The 20,612-nt window shown below is 46.8% G+C and overlaps 1 protein-coding gene across 6 annotated transcripts in view; it reads left to right on the top strand.

Moving 5' to 3' along the window:
- The window catches only part of LOC147437327 (uncharacterized), a 209,745-nt gene that overhangs the window by 75,945 nt on the left and 113,188 nt on the right, over positions 1-20,612 (top strand). For all 6 annotated transcript variants that reach the window (XM_086486880.1, XM_086486881.1, XM_086486883.1 and 3 more), the window contains 2 exons: positions 100-251; positions 663-816. In XM_086486880.1, the coding sequence (XP_086343006.1) occupies positions 100-251; positions 663-816 (306 nt within the window). The remainder of the gene's footprint in view (positions 1-99; positions 252-662; positions 817-20,612) is intronic.

Raw genomic sequence — 20,612 nt, forward strand, 5'->3', positions numbered from 1 at the left:
TGCTGAATGCAACATATTCTTACACTATGAAGTTTCTAAATGCAGACTTGATTCTTGGAATCATATTGAGCATACTAATTCTATACATTTTGCTTGTAGACCTGTGGATTCTGGGAAAAGTCCATTGAAATAGCCTTAAAATATGATCATGTAAACCTTAAAAATGTTCATCATGCTTATGCAAAACATTTAGAGGCTGTTGGCGATATGCAAATGGCAATACATCAGTATGAATTGTCGAATACTCACAGGTACATTAATGTGAGATGCTAGAGATCTAGCAAAGATGCTTGTTGAAAGAGTTGAGGATATGTTCTTAAATTTAATATCCTTGCAAAAATTTTATATAATTTCAAGTTTTAGTTGAAATGTTTCTACTAAAGCAAGAATCTTCAATATTTATGCAAGTATCTTTTGTGTAATCTGTCAACCTAAGTGTGGACGTTTTGATAAATTCAGGATATACTAGTGTTAGGTCTAGGTAAACCATCTAGAATATTAAGTGTGTCTTTGATAATGTTAGTTATCCTGGGATAAACCATCTACCGTTCCCTTTAGTGTGTTGTGAAATAATTCACTTAAGAGATTAATGGAATACCTTATCAGATACGATGTTTCATTTCTTTTATGTAAAGAAAACGTTTGTTCCTCATTATTGACAGATATGAAGTCCCTCGCATGCTTTATTCTCTTGGCAAAGTGGATGATTTGAAAAAATATGTGGTTGACAAAAAGGACCCCAGCCTACATCGATGGTGGGCAAATTATTGTGAAGCAAAGGGCATGCTTCACAATGCCATAGATCACTACAAACTGGTATGACTTCCTTAAGCTAGCTTAATCTTGTCTACCATGAGGAATCTCATAAGTATAGCTTTACCTTACCTTGCATTTACTCTTCTTTACAATTTTTTGCAATTAATAAAAATAAAACAATCTAAAGGCAGACAGTGGATTTTTTTGTGTGTGCATTACCATAGTTTGTGGTTTACCCTGGTCTTGTTGAAATTCAAATGTTGGCAGTTTCACATGTGCAGGCTGTCTTCACCAATTAGAAGCAAAGACATTAAAATCGCCGCAAGGATGGATTAAATTGAAGGCATGATAGTCCCCTGGTAAAGAATTGACTTCTTTACCGGTATCTCATCATGATAGCCTGGATCCTCTTTTTTTGTAAGGGACATCGTTACAATGATTTGCCCCGAAGTCTAGGACGTCTCGAGGCGCTATCTCTAAATGCTGGGAGCTCTACTGTATCCTGTGTGTCAGCTTGGGAGGTGAAAGAATCTGTCATGCCTCTCTTAATAGGCTCTTGTTGCACAGGTGTGCTATCTGTCAGAAGTGTATCGGTGAGTTTGCGAAGCGCTAGCAAGTATAAACCAAGACACCTCTGATCTGGGTAGTCCAGAAAGTGGTCTAAATCCCTCCCTGAATAAGAAATGGAAAAGTCCTCTTACCTCATAATAAGCAGGGCAATGGAAGATGAAATGCTCCTTGTCCTCCAGTGTCAGCCTACAAACGAGGCACATGCGCTCCTCTGAAGGCACTCCAGTGTAGATCCCAACCTCTATCTCCAACAGGTGCAAGGAGGTGCGTATCTGACCAATGACAGATCTCAACCCATGTGAATGTCCATATATCTACAGAAAATGATAAAGCCATCCTCAGTAATATGAAGATGCTGTAGAATGGCAGTTTTGTACCTAGCTCCTGTGTAGGTGTAAGCCATGTCCTCCTAAAAATGTCAAAAGCTGTGTAATGTCTTACCTGATGAGATGATTGATCTCAGATCAGTTCAAGGTTAGAGTAGGAGCATCAAGAGAATACTGAAGTGGTGGTAGTCTGTACGTTACTAAATCCATGTAGATTCAACCATGTTGACATCTGTACATACCAACATTTGGGTCTCCTCTCTCTGCAAGTTTCCTAGATGACTCTTAAGGCTATCCAAGCATATTTGTGTCACAGAAGCTCCCATAAGCTATGCATAAATGATACTGATCTAGCGAGTGCCTCCACTATGATAGGTGTACCACCAATCTTTGCTCTAACAATCTCATGTGGGCGGAGCCTTTACTCCGGATCATCTTCGATATCGTGGTAACCAAGGGTTTCTCGATTGACCTCCATCCATCCTAAAGTCTGATCATGTCTCTTGCCATGATCCTTGCTAGGGCCCCACACATGGACAACATAGAGCATAGTAAATCTAAGTAGAGTATCAAATAACCACAACTTTGTGCGGGGCTCCTGGAATTACACTTGCAAACACATCCTCTCCACATACACACTTTTTTTTTTGTGTAAATCATTTTGATTAATTTACTAGTGGAAACCTCAAAGCGAGGAAAACCCACCGAAAAATCATATGAAAGGGAAAGAACACAACATTGTTTGGCTGTACAAGATGGCTAAAAACATTCGTAGGAAAGCTGATGTATCTCTACAGTGATATCACCAACTTCCCAGACGAACCGTAAAGATTGCCTAAGAGAAAGCTTTGAAGAACGGAAAGGGATCTGCATCAATGCGGTGGAACATATAGACATTACGCTCGTGTCATAGGGTCGAGTAAGCCCAAACACAAGAAGAAGGGCGGATATGACGCGCACTAAGAAAAGTGCAGCATCAGTAGCTGCCAAGGCGGTAGGCATCCCCTCAGTTCGAGTTTTGGTTAGAGATACCCACACGCTTCCGAAGGTTATCCTTCTACCTCGGGTGAGTGGGGGTTGGTTTAGACAGAGTGTGGATTACTCGGGCCTCCCGAACCAGTGGTTCATTTGCCGACAGATGGGCCATCTAGCGAAGGCGTGTCCACGGAGGAGGCCGCGACCTGCACCACAGCCTCAACCCCAGCCTGACAGGGCTGGCCCGCAGCCACAGTCAGCGGCACAGCGCACACATACAGAGCCACCCTCTGAGTGTGGGGCTCCAGCGGAGGAGGGATGGCAACAGGCCCGTGGCCGACGACGCCAGGGGCCACAACGTCAGCCTCGTACTCAGAGTGGCCCTCAGGTGCCTACTAGTGGGTTTCCACGGGGAACCGCTTTGGTCCTCTTGAGCAGGAGGAGATCCCTTCGCTAGCCTCCACCTCCTCTTCACCATCGACAGCCGAGCCCCCCCCCCCCCCCCCCCCCCCCCCCAGAGTTCCCCCCCTCTTCCTCATCCTCCCCCCCGCCTTCTTCTCCTGTCGCCTCTCCACCTCGCTTCTCTACCTCTGTCGCCCCATCCCGCCCCTCTTCTCCTCCGCTTCCCCTAGCTCCTTCTCCCCCCCCTCCTGCTCCAGTTTCACAGTTGACTTAGGGGACAGGTCTCTCTCCGGCGGCTAGGAGATCTGTTGGTAGCGCCTTTGCCACGAGTCGCCTAGCAAGAGAGGGTCAGCCCTTGTTGCGGCCCCCTTTGCAGATTCAGACGTCTTCCCTTGCAGCTATCCCTCGTGGTCTGAGTAGCATTGACATCCGACGTCGCTGGGACTTCTTCGACTACGGGTTTACTCGTTTTCTCGGTGATTCCGCAGCAGACCATGAGGCAGCCTGCTTCAGGGTCCATGTTTTGTTCCTCGCCGCTAGGGGGACAGAGGCCTTGGACTCGACAGTTGGCTTCTCCTTCCCCCCCTGTGGTAGGGCCGAGAAAGAGTTGTCCCTCGACTCAGTGGTGGGATGGATGCATACATAGGTCCTAGAGTTCTCTCACCACATGGGAGAACTTGGAGTTACAGATATGCTGCAGACTTTGTGGCCATTGGCCAAGTTTGCGGTGACACCCCCAGACTCAGCAGGATGTAGGCACATTGTGGTGTACTTCTTTGCTGATACGCAGTGTTTTCCTTGCTATGTATACATTCATGAGGACTCTTGGACAAAGGAGGTTGCTTTACGCACGGCTCGCTCTGCTTGGGCTTGGGCTAGGCACTCACTGCAGTCATGCCTATCTAGAGGACGCTCGGATGCGGATTACTCCCCATCCAAGCCAGCCTCGAAGATAGCCCGTCTTGTTGCTGCGGCGGAATCTGTTCTCTCTCGCTCCCCATGAGGATCGTCTCATGGAACGTGCAGGGACTAGGTGGGCCCTAGTTTCAGCGACAACGGGCCCGATTGCGTCAGGAGCTTCAGCGTTGCCTTGTGGGAGGAGAGATTGATCTCCTTATGCTTCAGGAGCACCATCTGTGTGAGAGCCGCATTCGACGATGTGGTCAGATTTTGCGTGGACGATATGATACCTTTTGGTCAGTAGCTTTTGGACCTGGAGGCATCCAGCGTGGGGTATGTATGACTATTGCGGACTCATTGCAGCAGGCCATTGTGGGCAGAGGGATTATTGTGCCAGGCAGGGCTCAGTGGATTACTATGCAGGTTCAGGGTGGCCTTGTGGGCTTCCTGAACATCTATGCACCCAATGTGGCGAGTGCTTGTGCAGAGTTTTGGTCACAGATTGTTGAGTCTTTGCTGCAGGCCGATCATTGGTGTATAGGAGGGGACTTCAACATGTTGGAGGACCCTTCTGACAGGATTGGTGGCAGCCATGCTACTGTGCATGGAGTCGAGTTGACAGCTTGGGAGAGGTTGTGTATGACTTTGAGGGTCTCGGATACATAGCAACACTGTGGTTTTGTGAGGTCCCCAGACAGTCTTGCCTTCTCTAGATTAGACTGCAAAGTGGGAGGAGTGAATCTATCGCGGATAGATCGCTTCTACACTAGCGACCACTTCAGTGACTTGGGGGGATCAGTGGGCATCCTGGCAGGGACATCCTTCTCGGACCATGCACCAGTGATTCTCACAGTGGGAGACAGGCAGAGGACTGGGAGCACGATGCTTCGCATCCCAGAGAGGGTCTTGTTGGACTCAGCACTCAAAGAGAGGGTAGAGGCTCTCTCGACAGAGGGCATGGACAGCCAGGTTTCACTTGCACACAGAGTGGCCTCAGGCCTAGCTCAGCTTAGCCACTTTTTTCTTCAGGAGTCTCTGGCTCGTCGGGCTGTAGCGAGAGAGGCGGAGCAACGTCTCAGACGAGGCATTGCTTCACTACAGAGAATGCAGGAGCAGCATCCAGACAGTCCTTGGTTGGAGGAGCAGTTACAGCAGGCTCGACAGGAGCTTGCTAGCATAGAGGAGAGGCGTCATGAGTTTTCCTTTCACGGACAGGCATCTCAGTGGACTCAGGTGGGTGACAAAGTGACTGGTGCTTTTTTTGAGACAGTGGGACCTCGGCACTCGCATACCAAGGTCATTCAGTTGAGGAGGCCCGATGAGTCAGTTACTTGTGAGCCCGAGAATATGCGTGCAGTTGCTACTGACTTTTACCGTGAGTTATTGTCGGCTGAGCCTCAGTCAAAGCGGCAGGATGCATGCAGGGAGCAGGTTTGGGCACAGATGCCATGTCTTGTGACAGAAGATATGCGCCAGAGGCTTGAGATGCCACTTCAGCTTGAGGAGCTGCAAACGGCTCTTAGGGCCCTCCCTCGTGGTAGCTGTCCAGGTGAGGATGGGTTGACTCCCAGCTTGTTCTTGGAGTAGTGGGACTTGCTTGGCCCAGATCTTTGTAGTGCTTTTCAGTACATTTTGCACACAGGAGTGATGCCTGTTGAGCGCGCAGCGGTGTGTGCAAGTGAAAGAGCACGCGAGGAAGTGCAGTGTGTGTGCAGAGAGGGGTGGCAAAAGCCAGCAGGAGAGGAAGCGCTAGCAGAACGAGGAGGGAGAGAGAGAGGGCTCACGTTTTTGGGGAAAACTCAATAAGTGAGTTTTGGGTTTTCCCATTTTTATTATAAGTGACCTTTAAAAAATGTGTCCAGGTTCAATATGAACCTGGACAAAGTATAAAAATGTACAAAAAGGGGTTATTTAGGCCTTTAACCCAACAACTTCCCACTTAAAGGCATAAATAACGCCTTTAAGTTAACCAACTCCGACCAGCTGTATGCAATGCTCATGTTGAGCCTTAGCAATGCTCATGTATGCAATGCTCATGGTGAGAACATCTGCAGGGTTCTCCTGTGTGTGAATCTTAGTCAAGGTGACTAGACCATCCTCCAATACCTGTCGTATGAAGTGGTATCAGACATCAATGTGCTTTGTCCGTGCATGAAACATGGCATTCTTGGCCAAATAGACAGCACTTTGGCTATCTCATCCCAAGACAGGAGTACTAGCAGGCATACCAAGCTCTTTGACAAGTCTCCCCAACCATATGGCCTCTTTAGAAGCCTCAGTGGCTGAAATATATTCAGCCTCAATAGTACTGAATGCCACAATTTTCTGCAGTCGTGAACACCAAGAGACAGCACCACCAGCAATAGCAAACACATAGCCACTAGTGGACTTCCTGGTATCCAAGTCACCTGCCATATCTGCATCACAATAGCCCTGCAACTTCAGGTCACTTTTGCCATAGCATATACACCTAGATTGTGTACCTGACAAGTATCTCAGAATGCATTTCACAGCTTCCCAATGTGCTTTGCCGGGATTGGACATGTATCTACTAACAACTCCCACCGCATGGGCAATGTCAGGACGAGTGGCAACCATAGCATACATAAGAGAACCACAAGCTGATGCATAAAAGATTCCCTTCATAGCATTCACTGCCACGTCATCCTTTGGGCAATTGGATTTGCTAAGTTTTGTGTGTGGAGGTAAAGGTACTCCAAGTAACTTAGCTTCAGCCATGTTAAACCTGTCAAGTACTTTAGCAATGTACTTTTCTTGAGATAAGAAGAGCAATTTCAGCTTTCTATCTCTCTTGATTCTCATGCCCAAGATGTGCTCAGCATCACCTAAATCCTTCATTGCAAAAGCTGAATTCAGCTGACGTTTAAGAGAATCAATGGTAGACTCATGCTTCCCAGCAATCAACATATCATCTACATATAGCACAAGGATTATAGGACTTCCATCATTATTCTTCTTTGTATACAAACAATGGTCTGAATGGCTGCGTTTAAAGCCTTGAGACAGCATAAAAGTATCAAACTTTTTGTACCACTGACGTGATGACTGTCTCAAACCATACAGTGCCCTTCTTAGTTTGCATACAAGTCCTTTCTATCAGGAACTACAAAACCCTCAGGTTGCTTCATGTAGATATCTTCATCAATGTCACCATGAAGAAAAGCTGTTTTTACATCCATTTGATTCAATTCTAAGTCAAGCACTACAGGGAGAGCAAAAAGGATACGCAATGTCGTAAGCTTTACAAGAGGAGAAAAGATCTCTTGAAAGTCAATCCCCTCTTTCTCTGCATACCCTTTGGCAACTAACCTTGCTTTATACTTGGGCTTTGCATCAACACATTTGACCTTGTAAACCCATTTGTTAGGAAGAGCCTCTCTTCCTTTAGGCAATGTCACAAGATTCCAAGTATTGTTTGCATGCAAAGATTTGATTTCCTCATGCATCGCAAGCTCCCACTTACTGCTTAACTCACATGATTTTGCCTCTTTATATGTAAGAGGCTCACCCTCATTTGTCAACATAACATGATGCAAAGAGGGGTCAAAGCGCTGTATCAACCTTCTGACACGAGTAGACGTGCGTACCCAATGATCTACATTCTCAGGCACAGGTTCTACATGAGGAGGCAACTCATTTTGAGCATGCTCATGCTGCTGAAAATCATTTTCAGCCATGACAGGTGGCTGTCCATCCTCATTTGGAGCATCTAAATCATGTCCTACCTCTTTTGGCTGAAGGTTAACCGGCTGATTATCAATTTCAGCTTGCGGTAATGCATCCTGAGGCTCTTTTTCAACATCAATAGGTGGCAAGAGAGGCTGAAATTTGACCGATTTCTTGTCAATTTCAAAAGATGTAGCATTTTTCAGTAATTTAGCCTCATTGAACACTACATCTCGGCTGCGTACTACCCTCTTAAACTGAGGAAACCATATCCTGTAGCCCATTTCACCCTCTTCCCCATAACCTAGAAAGAGTCCTTGGATGGACTTGGCATCTATAGCTTTGTCCTCAAGTCATTACGAACATGGACAAAAGCCTCGCAGCCAAACACTCTCAAATGATCATAAGAGGCAGGTTTGCCAGACCAAACCTCCTCTAGAATGTCATTTTTTAGAGTACTCTTAGGAGAGCGATTGCATACATGAACTACAGTTTTCAAAGCCTCTCCCCAAAACCCATGAGGGAGATTAGCCGTGGACAACATGCAACGCACTCTCTCACATAAAGTACGGTTATACCTCTCAGCCACACCATTAGAACATGGATTATAAGGGGTTGTCAACTCCCTTTTAATCCCATATTCTTCGCAATAACGCTGAAATTCAGTAGATGTGTACTCCCCCCCATTGTCAGATCTCAGACATTTAAGCTTACTACCCTTTTGCGTGGTCACAAAAGCATGAAACCTCTTAAATGCATTAAATGTCTCACTCTTATTGTTCAACAAATATGCCCAGCCTTTCCTAGTGCAATCATCAATGAATGTAACAAAGTATGATGCACCACCAAAAGACTTAACAGGCATTGAACATACATTGGAGTGAATTAAATCAAGAGCATTAGCTTTGCGCGAGACACCAGAATAATAAGAAGACTTCTTTTGTTTGCCATACTTGCTTGCATGATAAGAAGAAAAACACTCCACAGATGGAGTCACATGAAATGAGGCACCCGAGTCTACTATCCAAGACGTTGTAAGGCCATCATTTGCAATAAGCAATGCATCAATGACATCTCTACGTGAGATAAGCATGTCTTCTGCATTTGCTACAACAAAATTTGAGGGGCATGAAGCTGCAACCAAGATCTCCTCACTGTCGGATAACTCTGTGATAACCACACTAGAGGATACATTGACAGTCTCCGAATCCTTGGAGGAGGTACCTGCTGATTTTTCCCCTTTCTTATCCTCTGTCTTCTTCTTCTCTTGTGATTCCTTCTTTCTTTCCTTCTCTTTCTTGAAATACCTGCAATCTGGCTTCTTATGGCCTTTTCTGCCACACTGATAACAAGTCACATCCTTATCCCTAGAGTTGCTCACACAGGAGATGCTCCAACAAATTCATCAAGGAAAGCAAAGAATGAAAGAAAAAGAGAGAGTACGGGAGGAAGCTCAAACCGAAGCACAAGTCTTGGTACTTGTATTTTGCTTCTGACTTCTGCCTCTCGCATTGTAAGCAGAACTGCCACCTTCCCCACCACTAGACTTGCGTCTAATTTCCTCATTTAAGATGGAGCCTCGCACTCCATCATATGTGAGGTTGGGGCTATTACTCAAAGAAACCACAAGCGTTTCCCAAGAGTCTGGCAAAGTCATCAACAAAAATATGGCTTTCAACTTGTCATCAAAAGGTTGAAGCCCAGTATCCTGTAGTTGACTCATAACACTGGTGAAAGCACTTAAGTGCTCAGAAGCCGACTTGGCTTCATCAAGCATCATGTTCACCAGTTTGCGCATCAAATGCACCTGATTCACAGGGGTGGCATTCTCATAAGTGGCCTTCAACTTATACCAAATTGCATGTGCACTGTCCAAGCCCTTTATGTCCACCAGAATGTCATCGGTCACAGCCATGTTGATATAGGCCTTTGCCCTCTTGTTGAGCTTGGCCAATCCTCATCCGGCATATCCTCAGGCTTTACAGCCAAAAGGGCGTCCTCACAATCCTTGAGGAACAAAATCCCCTGCATCCTGTCTTGCCATAGGTAGAAACCTGTACCGTCAAATCGCTTGATTTTCATCAAGCTCTTGGCATCAGACGACGAGAAAGTAGAGGTCATTTGTACGGATAAAAATGCAGCAGAAAGTGTCTACACAAAATCTGAAAATTTTCAGTGATCACAATGTACCGCACGTTGCATACAATGTACTGAAAATTTCAGCAATTAACAAGTATCCCCAATGCGTACTTGCATAAACCCACAAAAGGCGTACATAAACCTCAATTTGTGTACATAAAAACAGTCCAATACTGAATTTTCTGCAAATTTACTGTTTTGGCGCATCAATTTGCATCAAATGGAACTGTTTTGAGTGGGAAAAGCAAGGGGCATTCACGGGAATCGATTTAGAACACCTGGGTTTTGCTGTTTTGACCTGTAATTTTTTGGTTTTTACTTGTTTTGACCTAATTTCAGCCTGTTTTAGGCTGTTTTGGAAACCCTAACCACCCTAGGTGACACCGGAAGCAAGGGGCTTCGCGATGAGAGCGGAAATTTGACGCGAGAGAAGCCTTTCGCCTACTGTCCAGCCACCTGCGCAAAGCTTCTGAAACCCTAATCTGGCTCTAATACCAATTGTTGAGCGCGTGGCGGTGTGTGCAACTGAAAGAGCACTCGAGGAAGTGCAGTGTGTGTGCAGAGAGGGGTGGCGAAAGCCAGCAGGAGAGGAAGCGCTAGCAGAACGAAGAGGGAGAGAGAGGGCTCACGTTTTTGGGGAAAACTCAATAAGTGAGTTTTGGGTTTTCTCATTTTTATTATAAGTGACCTTTAAAAAATGTGTCCAAGTTCAATATGAACCTGGACAAAGTATAAAAATGTACAAAAAGGGGTTAGTTAGGCCTTTAACCCAACAATGCTTGACAGCATGAGTGAGGGCTTGATCTACCTCATTCCCAAGGAGGGTGGCTCCTTGGATGAGATTCGACAGTGGCGCCCCATCACCATCCTCAACTCAGCCTACAAAATTCTTGCCAAGGCTCTGAGTTTGAGGATTCAGCCACTTCTAGAGAGCCTTATACATGGGACTTAGACAGGTTTTGTCAAGGAACGCAGTATCCTTGACAACATCTTTACTTTCTGGGAGGCTTCTGTCCTGGCACGGCTCCGTGGTGAGGACCTTGTGATTCTTCTTCTCGATTTTGAGAAGGCATACGACAGAGTTGACTGGGACTTTCTAGAGGGCACTCTACGTAGGATGGGCTTCTCAAATGCTTGGATCAGAGGGGTGTCAGCTTTGTACAGACAGGCTCACAGTCAGGTGCTTTTGGCAGGAGGGAGAGGTGAGCGCTTCATGCTCACATGCTCGGTCAGACAGGGTTGTCCTCTTGCCCCCTTTCTCTTTTTGTTCTATGCAGAGGCGATTAGCAGATTTTTGGTGTCTCAGCAGGTTGGTTTACGGGGCTTAGCACTCCTTATTCGGGGAGATGAGCTACTGGACACTGAGTTTGCCGATGACTCAGCCTTGTACTTAGATGGCCAGGAGGCCAATCTTCACAGATGTGAGCAGGCTTTGGAGACCTTCTGTTGTGCATCGGGCGCACTGATCAAATGGAGAAAGACAGTGGCTTTCTCGGTTGGTAGTGCTCCTGTGCCAGATTGGATGCCAGGAGAGGGTTTTAGGTGGATTCCCCGAGGGACTGCAGTTTGGTACTTGGGTTGTCATGGATGTTTGGACTTGTCTCCCGAGCAGCAGATTGCTCCTCTTCTCCTGTCCATCAGAAGAAAGCTGTTACATTGGAGCTCAGAACGACTTTCGCTGGTTGGTAGAGTAGTAGTTGCCAACCAGGTGCTGTTGGCGACTATGTGGTACATCACTTCCTGCTGGATTTTCTCGAGTTCTTGTATCAGCCAGGTAGAGAGGCTGATCAAGAACTTCCTTTGGTCAGGACGTGACACTCAGATAGCCCGAGCCAAAGTGGCTTGGTCGGTCATCGCACTTCCTTGTTCTCACAGAGGGCTTGGGATCACTGATCCAGCACAGCAGAGCAGAGCCCTTCTTGGGAAGTTCATAGTCAGAGGACTTCTTCCAGGTGAGGAGCCCTGGAAGGAGTTCTTGTTACAGAGACTTTGTGCCAGGGTGCCTCAGTCAGGAGGCCCTTGGCAAACTTCGACCAGATGGATCTTTACAGAGATACGCCGAGTTGGTTTGAGCAGGAGACTGGAGGACCGCTTCACTGTGAGTTTGCTTCGATCTTGGGATGTGTTACGGTGTGGCCTGGAGCAGAGACAATCGACGTGCATGGAGGAGCGCCTACGGCAGTCCCTTGTCTGGAACCCCATGGTTAGCACTCAGAGAGCCAACTTGGTTGGTAGTCGGCCTCATGTTTCTTGGGGTCCCATGCAGCAGGTCCAGCGCGCTCTCTAAGTGATTGGCTAGAGTTCACAGGTTTGTCTGAGGAGGTGCAGGGTTTCCAGCTCTACAGGGCATGAGAGGGGTGCACAGCATGTGTCAGGACATCTCAGAGTCAGTTCCAGCAGAGTGGCTCACGCCTCTTGAGCCAGTAGCACCCCGGTGGATGGGAGCCTTCACACGACTGGAGGTCCTCATTTCAGTCAGGGCCTGCTCAGAGACTTTCCCAGCCGTGTTCTTCGAGCTTCAAGGTGGGGGACGATTACAGCGAGTTGCAATAGAGGCTTCGCAGGTAGCAGAGTGCTGTTTCCAGAGGATTCGATTTGTGGGCATATGTGGGAGGACTTGCATCATGGACCCTGACCCATCAGCTTTTGAGACTGGACACTGGAGGCTATGGGCTTGGGAGTGTTGTCCACTGGCACGAGTACAGTGGGATCCTGGTGAGTGGCTATGGAGGGACCACCCAGGAGTCCCCTTCTTTCAGTACACTGTTCGGCTTGGACGTCATATACTTGCAGCACAGAGAGAGGCCCGCCCAGCTGCAGCACGTCATTGGCAGGAGGAGGGCCTCAGAGTCGAGTTCTTGGCAGCCTTTTGGCAGAGGCTGTGGGACTCCAGATAGCCGAGGCGTGTCACCTTCTTGAGTGGCTGGTTGCACACAGAGCTACAACAGTAGGGAGCTGGCTTGTGCATAGTGGTCTCTCGGCCGCATGTGCAGCCTGTGACCAGTTGGTGGAGAGTCAGCGTCATTGTCTTTGGGATTGTCCCTCGGCCCAGCAAGTGTGGCTACGAGTTCTTCGGCTGATGCCTACTCTCTACACGGCTAGACAGTACACTTGGGGGGCAGCGGCTTGGTCCACTCTCACGGGCCCGGTACTTCAGTTTGAGCTATCTTCCACCAGCAGGATGATAGTGATACCAGGGGGGCGACCTACACTCCAGCCTGCTATAGAGCTTACTCCACAGGAGTGGTGCAGTGAGAGAGAGGAGTGTTGGGAGGAGCTCATCAGTGGCCTGACACTTTGGTTCATCGGGCGGGCCCATTGTTTCCGCATTTTTAAGGCTCGCTCTGTGCCACCAGTATAGACTGTTCGTGACTTTTGGCTAGAGCTGATCCATACTCTCAGAGGACAGCTAGAGGGACTACAGGGCAGCTCCGACTGACTGCGGGGCGCCGCGAGGCTTTCCTTCGACTTTGGAGCCCTGGGCCTTTCTTCACCAGTGTCCAGGGTGTGCTCAGATGGCACTACCGACCACTTGTGTGGCTCTTCCCTCCTCCCATCTCTTGATTTAGCCTCATTGTATATATGTTGTTCTTTCATTGGGAGAGTCTCCCCATCATGTTTGTTGTAGCCCTCTCTTGCAGAGGTGGTTGTAGCCCTACGGGCAGTTTTCATTAACTAATAGAAGGATCTTTTTCTTCGAAAAAAAAAAAGTACAAAGAACTGAAAAGAAAATAGTGGGTAGGGGTGGGGTGAAAGCTGATACAAAGGGAAGACAAAGGGTGAGTTGATACAATGGATCTCTTTGACAGTCGAGGCATCATATACATATACATCAATATCCGGGACGGCTCCTATGTCGCGCCAGTATGGTATGGATCCTCTGTCGTAGTTTGCGTCGATATCGAGAGGGCCCTCTCATCCGTGGGCGATGGGACCACCCCAACTCTATCGCCCGATCAAGCAGTATGCCTCTGGTACCTCTGGAAATGAAATCAAATGTTATATTAAACGTCTTCAAAAGGCCAAAATGACTTATGAGACCAAACTGATACAATCCTTGTGGATCTAATCCAATGTCTAGGTACAAAAATAAAATGAAGTAAAGTGAAAGACTAAGACTTAAAGACTCAAGTTGTCAGCCTGAAAATCATCAACATTATCATCCATGCCCGAGGATGCCCGTCAAAGGGCGTTGGCCAAGAAAGTATTGCATCGATCGCTGAAGAGCTTTGTTAATATCCGCCTCTGTAAATAATCGTCCTGGGCGTCTCCCATGTCGTGCTAGAATAGTCTTGATTCTCTGGTGGAGCCTCAGTCGATGTCGTGGTCGCCCTTGTAGACGTGGCTGTCTAGCTCTTCCGAGCTCAGTGGCTATGCCCACTAATATACCTCTGGTAGAAGTGGGCTTTGAAGTCTACTACGAAGCATGCTCATCCGGCTGTTGAGTCCCTGCTCTGAAGAAGTTAGTGATCTCCATCTGTGAATGTCCCCCACTACCTGGTCTCCTCAAGTGACTTTTCCTGTGTCTGCGCAGCTCTAGCAAAAACAACCCGAGGCATCTTTGATCCTGATATCTCATGACTCTAGCCAATGGTCCAAAAGCCCTCTTTGAATAGACAGTGAAAGCGCCCTCGTATCTCATAGTATACCAGGACAGTGACAAATGTGATCTAACTGTGTCTTTGGCTCTATATGACATAACTAGCATATCCTGGCGTCTGTTGGTACTCTCCTAAATCTGCCAGTCTCAATCTCTAGCTGATGTGATGATGTGCGCATCTGCCCTTGTATATGTAGTTAATGACACCTAGAAGTACCTCCCTCTGATGTCGGGCTCTTCTCTCTCTGCACTCCTCATCATACCAGCTATTTTGGGGTGTGCTCCCAGAACGTCGGCGCTACGTAGGCTGAGTATGGGGGTATGCCTCTGGTGCTGCATCCTGAAGTGTCTCTTTCAATATATAAGTGAGCTCCCCTAAAGGTCTCCCGGGATCCTCACTGCATAACCCTCTGTAGATACCATCTACATAGACAGAATCAGTCTCTGAAGTAAAAGTGTATCGGCTATGCATAGTTGTTTGTGCCAGTTGAGCTGTTCTGAACTAGAATGAGACGGTAAGCGTGAGGAGAGCATGATGTGCTGCTACCCCAATAGGCTTGGGTCTGACTGTAAAGTCCTGAATAGAGGGTATGAAAGTGGGTTGAGCCAAAACATAATCCATTGTGCTGGCCCATGTCTATGATGAAAGCAAGTGAACGCACTCGACGCTGGAAATCTGTGGAGGCCATTCAAGATGGCCAATCCATGTGCAGTCCCCAAATTTGTCAGAATCCCCCGTATCGAGTGTGCTCTTCATCCTACGAACACCTGGCGAATCCCATATCATTGACATCCAATTCTCTTAACATTCCCTCTAAGGTATTGTAGAAAGCTATCTGAGACTGCTTGTCCTGGCATTGATGTCTCCCAAAAGAATGACATCTCCATCCCTAGAGAACTCCCATATGTCGTCATCCAATATCATGTTGGGTGACTCCCCCTTGGGTGATGCATAATGAGATGTGCCGGGGGCCAAATAGCATATTGCAATGTAGAGTGGTCTTTCTGTCTCTGCTATCACTCTGACCCACTTATATCTGGCCTTCTCATCCCTCCGAACAATACGAATGAGCGGTTGCAGCTCCTCCTAGAATAGGACTGCCACACTTGACCTGTGTCCTCTATGCATTGATCTCACTTTTTGCCTACAAGTAGTCTGCCAATGGTATCCCGTCACTCTAGGTAATGTGCCACCAGGAGTTTGATGCGTTTCCGAGTAAAAAATAATGTCTCTTCCCTCAAAGCTTTCCTCAAATGCACCTACATCTAGCTTCATTGATCCGTTACAATTCCATGTTTCCATTTTGAGGTTGGTCCTATAGGTCTCGTACAGTCATCCGGTGCGTTTTTTCAACACCACTACTCTCCCTCCCTTGTAGAAAGCAATTTTCCCTTTCTCCCTCACCGCCTTGATCTTTGGCATTAGCTCTTGCATGTGTGCTACTTGTGTTAGAGTGAGGTCATCACCCAAAAATATCCCAGTTTGCTTGAGTGTTGGTCTCTGCTTCATGAATTCCTTCCTAGCTTCCAATGTAGGGAAACGTATAATGAGTGCTCTTTCCTTGGGCCTTTCTTTCTCATCACTTCCCCTCTTGCCAACTCTCCAAGCACGTGTGTGTGGGTGTTTAGAAATACCCATGCGCTTCAAGAGCTCTTGCACTTCTTCTTTTACTTTTCCGGTGTCTTTGAGACCCGTAACACGCACATGAAGGTCTCTAGTCTTTCTCTTTTGCTCATATTGATGATCGATGTCGGTGTGGCTTCAAACGTCTTATCTTTTCCTTTCTTTGCGTCCTCGATCCACTTTTTCAGCTTTATCAACCTTGTCTTGTGTTTTGAATAGGTGCTTCGCCCACGAAGAGGTTGTTCGTGCCTTGTGCTCGTCCTCTTCTCGTAGAGTTTTCACCTGCTCCTTAATGCTTTCGAGCTCCTTGATCATTGAGGGTTGATTTTCTATCTCCTTTGCGGGGGTATTTTTGCAACGTGCAAGGTCTCCCTTAAGTGCTTCAATCACTGCATTCTTTTCATTCATGTGTTCTTCCATTTTTGATTTCAAGGATTCAAACATAGCAAGTGCATCCTCTAATCTTTTTTGCATCACACATTCCGTTACATTCACTTCTGCCTTGACAATCGTCTGTATTTCGGTCTTCAATGATATGTACACGTCTTCACTCTTACTAAGCATCTCTTTGTCCAATTCTTTCCTCATATAAGCATACGTAACTTCTTTTTTGTAAGTCTCCACATTTGCATACATCTCTTTTTCAATGTCACCCCTTAAGAGGCTCAGCTCCGCTTTAATCATCACCTGTACCTTCTCATACATTAAGTCATCTTTGACTCTAGATAGTTTCTCTGCTCTCACAGAACCTGGCGATAGTGTGCTTTCTCGAAACCTCCACCTAGAGCTTTCGATTTAGGCAGGGTTTCATAAATGCTATCATCCCTAACGTCGACTGTTTGGTCCATCCCCAAGCACTCCAACAATTCCTTGCGATGGGATTGCTTGGGCCTGTGAAGAGAGAGAGTGGTGACGTGTTGCTATGTGCCGCCTTTGAGAGCACGCAAAAAGCCCTTTTTGGGAGGAAAAAAGATTTTAACAAGATGAAGGCTTCACCTGGGCCCACTTGCTTGCGTATACGCACGCTTGTGTGATCTGTGTGTGAGTTCGCGTGAACCATCCCTTAGAGGGATATATTTTTACGATAGATGTCTTAAAAATTTACATGTTATATGTCTTGAGCACTTTGCACGAAAGATGTCTCGAGCACTGGGCGATAGAAGACAGGGAGGGTAAGTTGTCCGATAGATGACCTGGCTGCGATAGAAGTCTGGCGACGTACACGATAGAAGAGGGAGAGGGTGGGATGGCCGTGTGGGCCCGTGGGGCTAGAGGACCCAGAAAGGTTGGCGCAAGTGCAGAGGAGGAAAGGGGGACTCGATAGTGTTGCAGGGGCGCGTCACGAGGTGGGTGTGAAGGCAGGTCAACGCGGGGCTCAGCCGGAGGTTGCTAGAGAAAGACCTTAGATGTGCTGCCCATCACCATCCCTTAGAGAGAGAGAGAGAGAGAGAGAGAGAGAGAGAGAGAGAGAGAGAGAGAGAGAGAGAGAGAGAGAGAGAGAGAGAGAGAGAGAGAGAGAGAGAGAGAGAGAGATGATGATGATGATGTTGTATTTACGTCCTCGGGGGGCCAAAATGACCCATGGGACCACAAAAGGTCTACAAGATGCTCCCCTCATGTGGGAGGGGGTAGTGGGCTAGTAGCTTTCTTGTGTGGTTGTGTGATGATCCAATATTTTGGCAAAGTAGATGCCTAAAGCTACTGGCGAGGGGTGTATCCGAGAGAGAAGCTCCTCAAAGGTGACATTCCCTTGAAAGAGCTGTGGAAATTCAACACGGATGTGTGCGTATGCTAGGCACTCAACGGTGACATGAGCCTCGCTTTCCACTTTGTTCAACTTGCATTGTGGGCATGTCCTCCTATTTTCCTTAATATTCAGCCACCCTCCTGTTTCAATCTTGAGCATGTGTGATCGCGTCGACATCAAAGTAATGGCTCGTCTTGCCCGGTGGGACATGGGTGTCTTTATATGCATCTGAGGTGTCCCCAGTCTTGTAGGTCTCCCAATATTGTGTATTGATGTGCTTGCCGTAGTACTCAAATTTGGACCTGTGTACTGCTGTCTTCATCTGGTGTGTAGGGCTTCAAGTATGGTTATGTCAAACTTCAGCTCATGTTCATGTTCGGTGTGTTTCTCTATATGCATGTCCACATGGTCTCCCACATTCCATCTAGAGAACCATTTCCGTATGTCTTCTACAAGACTAGATGTGAGAAACTTACTCTTGTAATTCTTTTGCGGCTTACATCCGGTTTGCCATGCCTTGTGGGGTAGATGGCTCTCTGGCATCATCTTAACTTTCATGAGGTATCTGTGTACTCTCTGTAAGGCTTGCATTTCCAAAGGTCTCTTGCCTGTCTCCAAAAGCGTCACTGAGTATGGGGTGGTAGTTTTGATCCCAGGTGTCTACATAGGAGTTTCTTCTGTATCTTTTCAATGTCGTTCTAAGTGCTAGCGGGAATACTCCCCCCCATACCTCTACACTGTAAAGTATTGTTTGGACCACACATGCATCAAATGCCATAGACTTAATTTCCCATCGCTTTGTGACACTCTGCTTGCACATGTTCTCAAATTCATAGTATTTTGCATGTCCTGCATCAATTCTGTTTTGCACGCAACTCCCCCATGCATGGTTTGAGGGAACATAGATGCCCAAGTACTTGAAACTCTCAACCGCATGGAGTGTTTGCCCGTCATACGTGATGATGGGATGATTCTCATTTCTACATGTGTGGACTGACATAATCTTTGTTTTGGCTACATTGACTGACATGCCCGTTGCATTGCAAAATGCATGTACTGCATCCAGAAGTTTCTGTAGAATGAGGGCATTGTAGGCAAGGAGAACTACATTATCGGCATATATGAGGAGAAGAAGCGTGAAAGTGCCAATACTAGGGTGATCTCTCCCCTCTCTCATAGCCTCGTTGATGAAGTCATCAAGCTCGTCCATGCATAGTCCGAAAGGCGTAGGTGACAAAGGGCATCCTTGTTTAACTCCCATGGTGCTCCTGAATTCTTGTGAGAAACCTGTTTTTGTCTTGAGTTTGCATCTGACCTCTTGGTATAGGCGCCCTACGGCTGCCCTGATATGCATAGGAACTCCTAGAGTTTCCATACGTGACCATAGACCTTGATGGGGTACTGTGTCAAACGCTTTCTTGAAGTCCACAAAACAGTAATACAGAGTTTTGCCTTTTAGCCTGGCTTCTTCCATCAAGACCCAGAGTGTCATCAGGTGGTCTACCGTGCTATGGCGGGCTCTTAATTCTGCTTGTCCAATGGCACATTTCCCGTTATTTTCAGCCCATGTGCTAAGATCTTTCTTGATAATGCTTCCAAAAAGTTTTGCCATACATGAGCTCACCATGATGGTGCGATAATTAGTAAGCAAATTGCGGTCACCTCCTATAAAGAGCGCTTTCACCCAGTTCTCTTGCCAGTCTTGAGGTAGGTATTGGCTGATTGCTTGATTCATCATAAGGTGTATCCATTTCTTAGCCTCACTACCTGACCATTTCAGCATTTCAGAGTTAAGATGTAATGTGTCAGCTGCTTTCCATTCGCCAGGCTTTTGAGGCCTTTAAGGACTGCCTGGAAGGTGATGGGCTTTGGATATTCAGCCTGAGGCCCTGTGTATATCACCTCTTGAGCCCCCGGCGGGGCATACAAAGTTTGTACATAAGCATGCATTTCGTGTGGGTTGAAATCTCCCATCACGTCCCCTTTCTTCCCCTTCATGTTACGCAAATCTTTCTTTGGCTCTTTCCTGAACTTGCTCAAGTCTAGTTGTTCTTTTGAGAGTTCATACATATGTCTCTTTTTCCTCGTGAGTGTATTGTATTCTCTAGCAGCACATTCCCATTCATTTGAGTGTTGTGATAGGCCTCTCATCTTACGTTTGGCCTCCTTGCATTCTGCATCAAACCAAGGATTATGAGGTAAACCCTTCCTAATCTGTTTGCCACTTCGATATTTGCCCATAATGGTTCTTGCCGCTTCCTCCATTGCATGTCGGAAGATCTTCCACGTCTCTTCAATGTCACAAGGCATGTTCCGGTCAAACAGTAAGCTATCTAAGAGACTAGCATAGTCCTCTTTTTTCGTGAGTTGCATCTTGTATGATCAGTTCGGTGTATTTATACGTTATGTTGACAATAGGCATACTTGGCATGTGTAGGCATATATGGATTGGTGTATGGTCTGACGTCGGTAACCTGCTACCCACTTCAAAACGGTGGACCAAGTCTAATTCATCGTATCTCACCAAGGCATAATCATTTGTACTCCTCCCATGACTTGCCGTGTAACAAGTGTATGATCAAGAGTGTATGAACTTATCCGCACCATTCATGGCTACAACCTGCATTGAGTTCATCATACTTATCATAGCTGACCCCTGTGCATTCATGATGTTATCACTTGAACATCTGTTCCACATAGGACTAAGCATAAGTTCTCCATTCTTATGCACAGGGTGCAGTGAATGGTCCGTCAATTGTACCTGTGTGTTTGCCATCCGGGCATTCAGATCCCCAAGAATGACAACTGCTCCCTCACGTGCATATATTGCAATGTCTGTACATAGGTCAGCAAAGGGATCTTTTTTAGGTAGCTGGTTTGTGTCAT

Source organism: Adiantum capillus-veneris, chromosome 17 (assembly GCF_014529385.1).
Source record: "Adiantum capillus-veneris isolate H3 chromosome 17, ASM1452938v2, whole genome shotgun sequence".
Taxonomy (NCBI): domain Eukaryota; kingdom Viridiplantae; phylum Streptophyta; class Polypodiopsida; order Polypodiales; family Pteridaceae; genus Adiantum; species Adiantum capillus-veneris.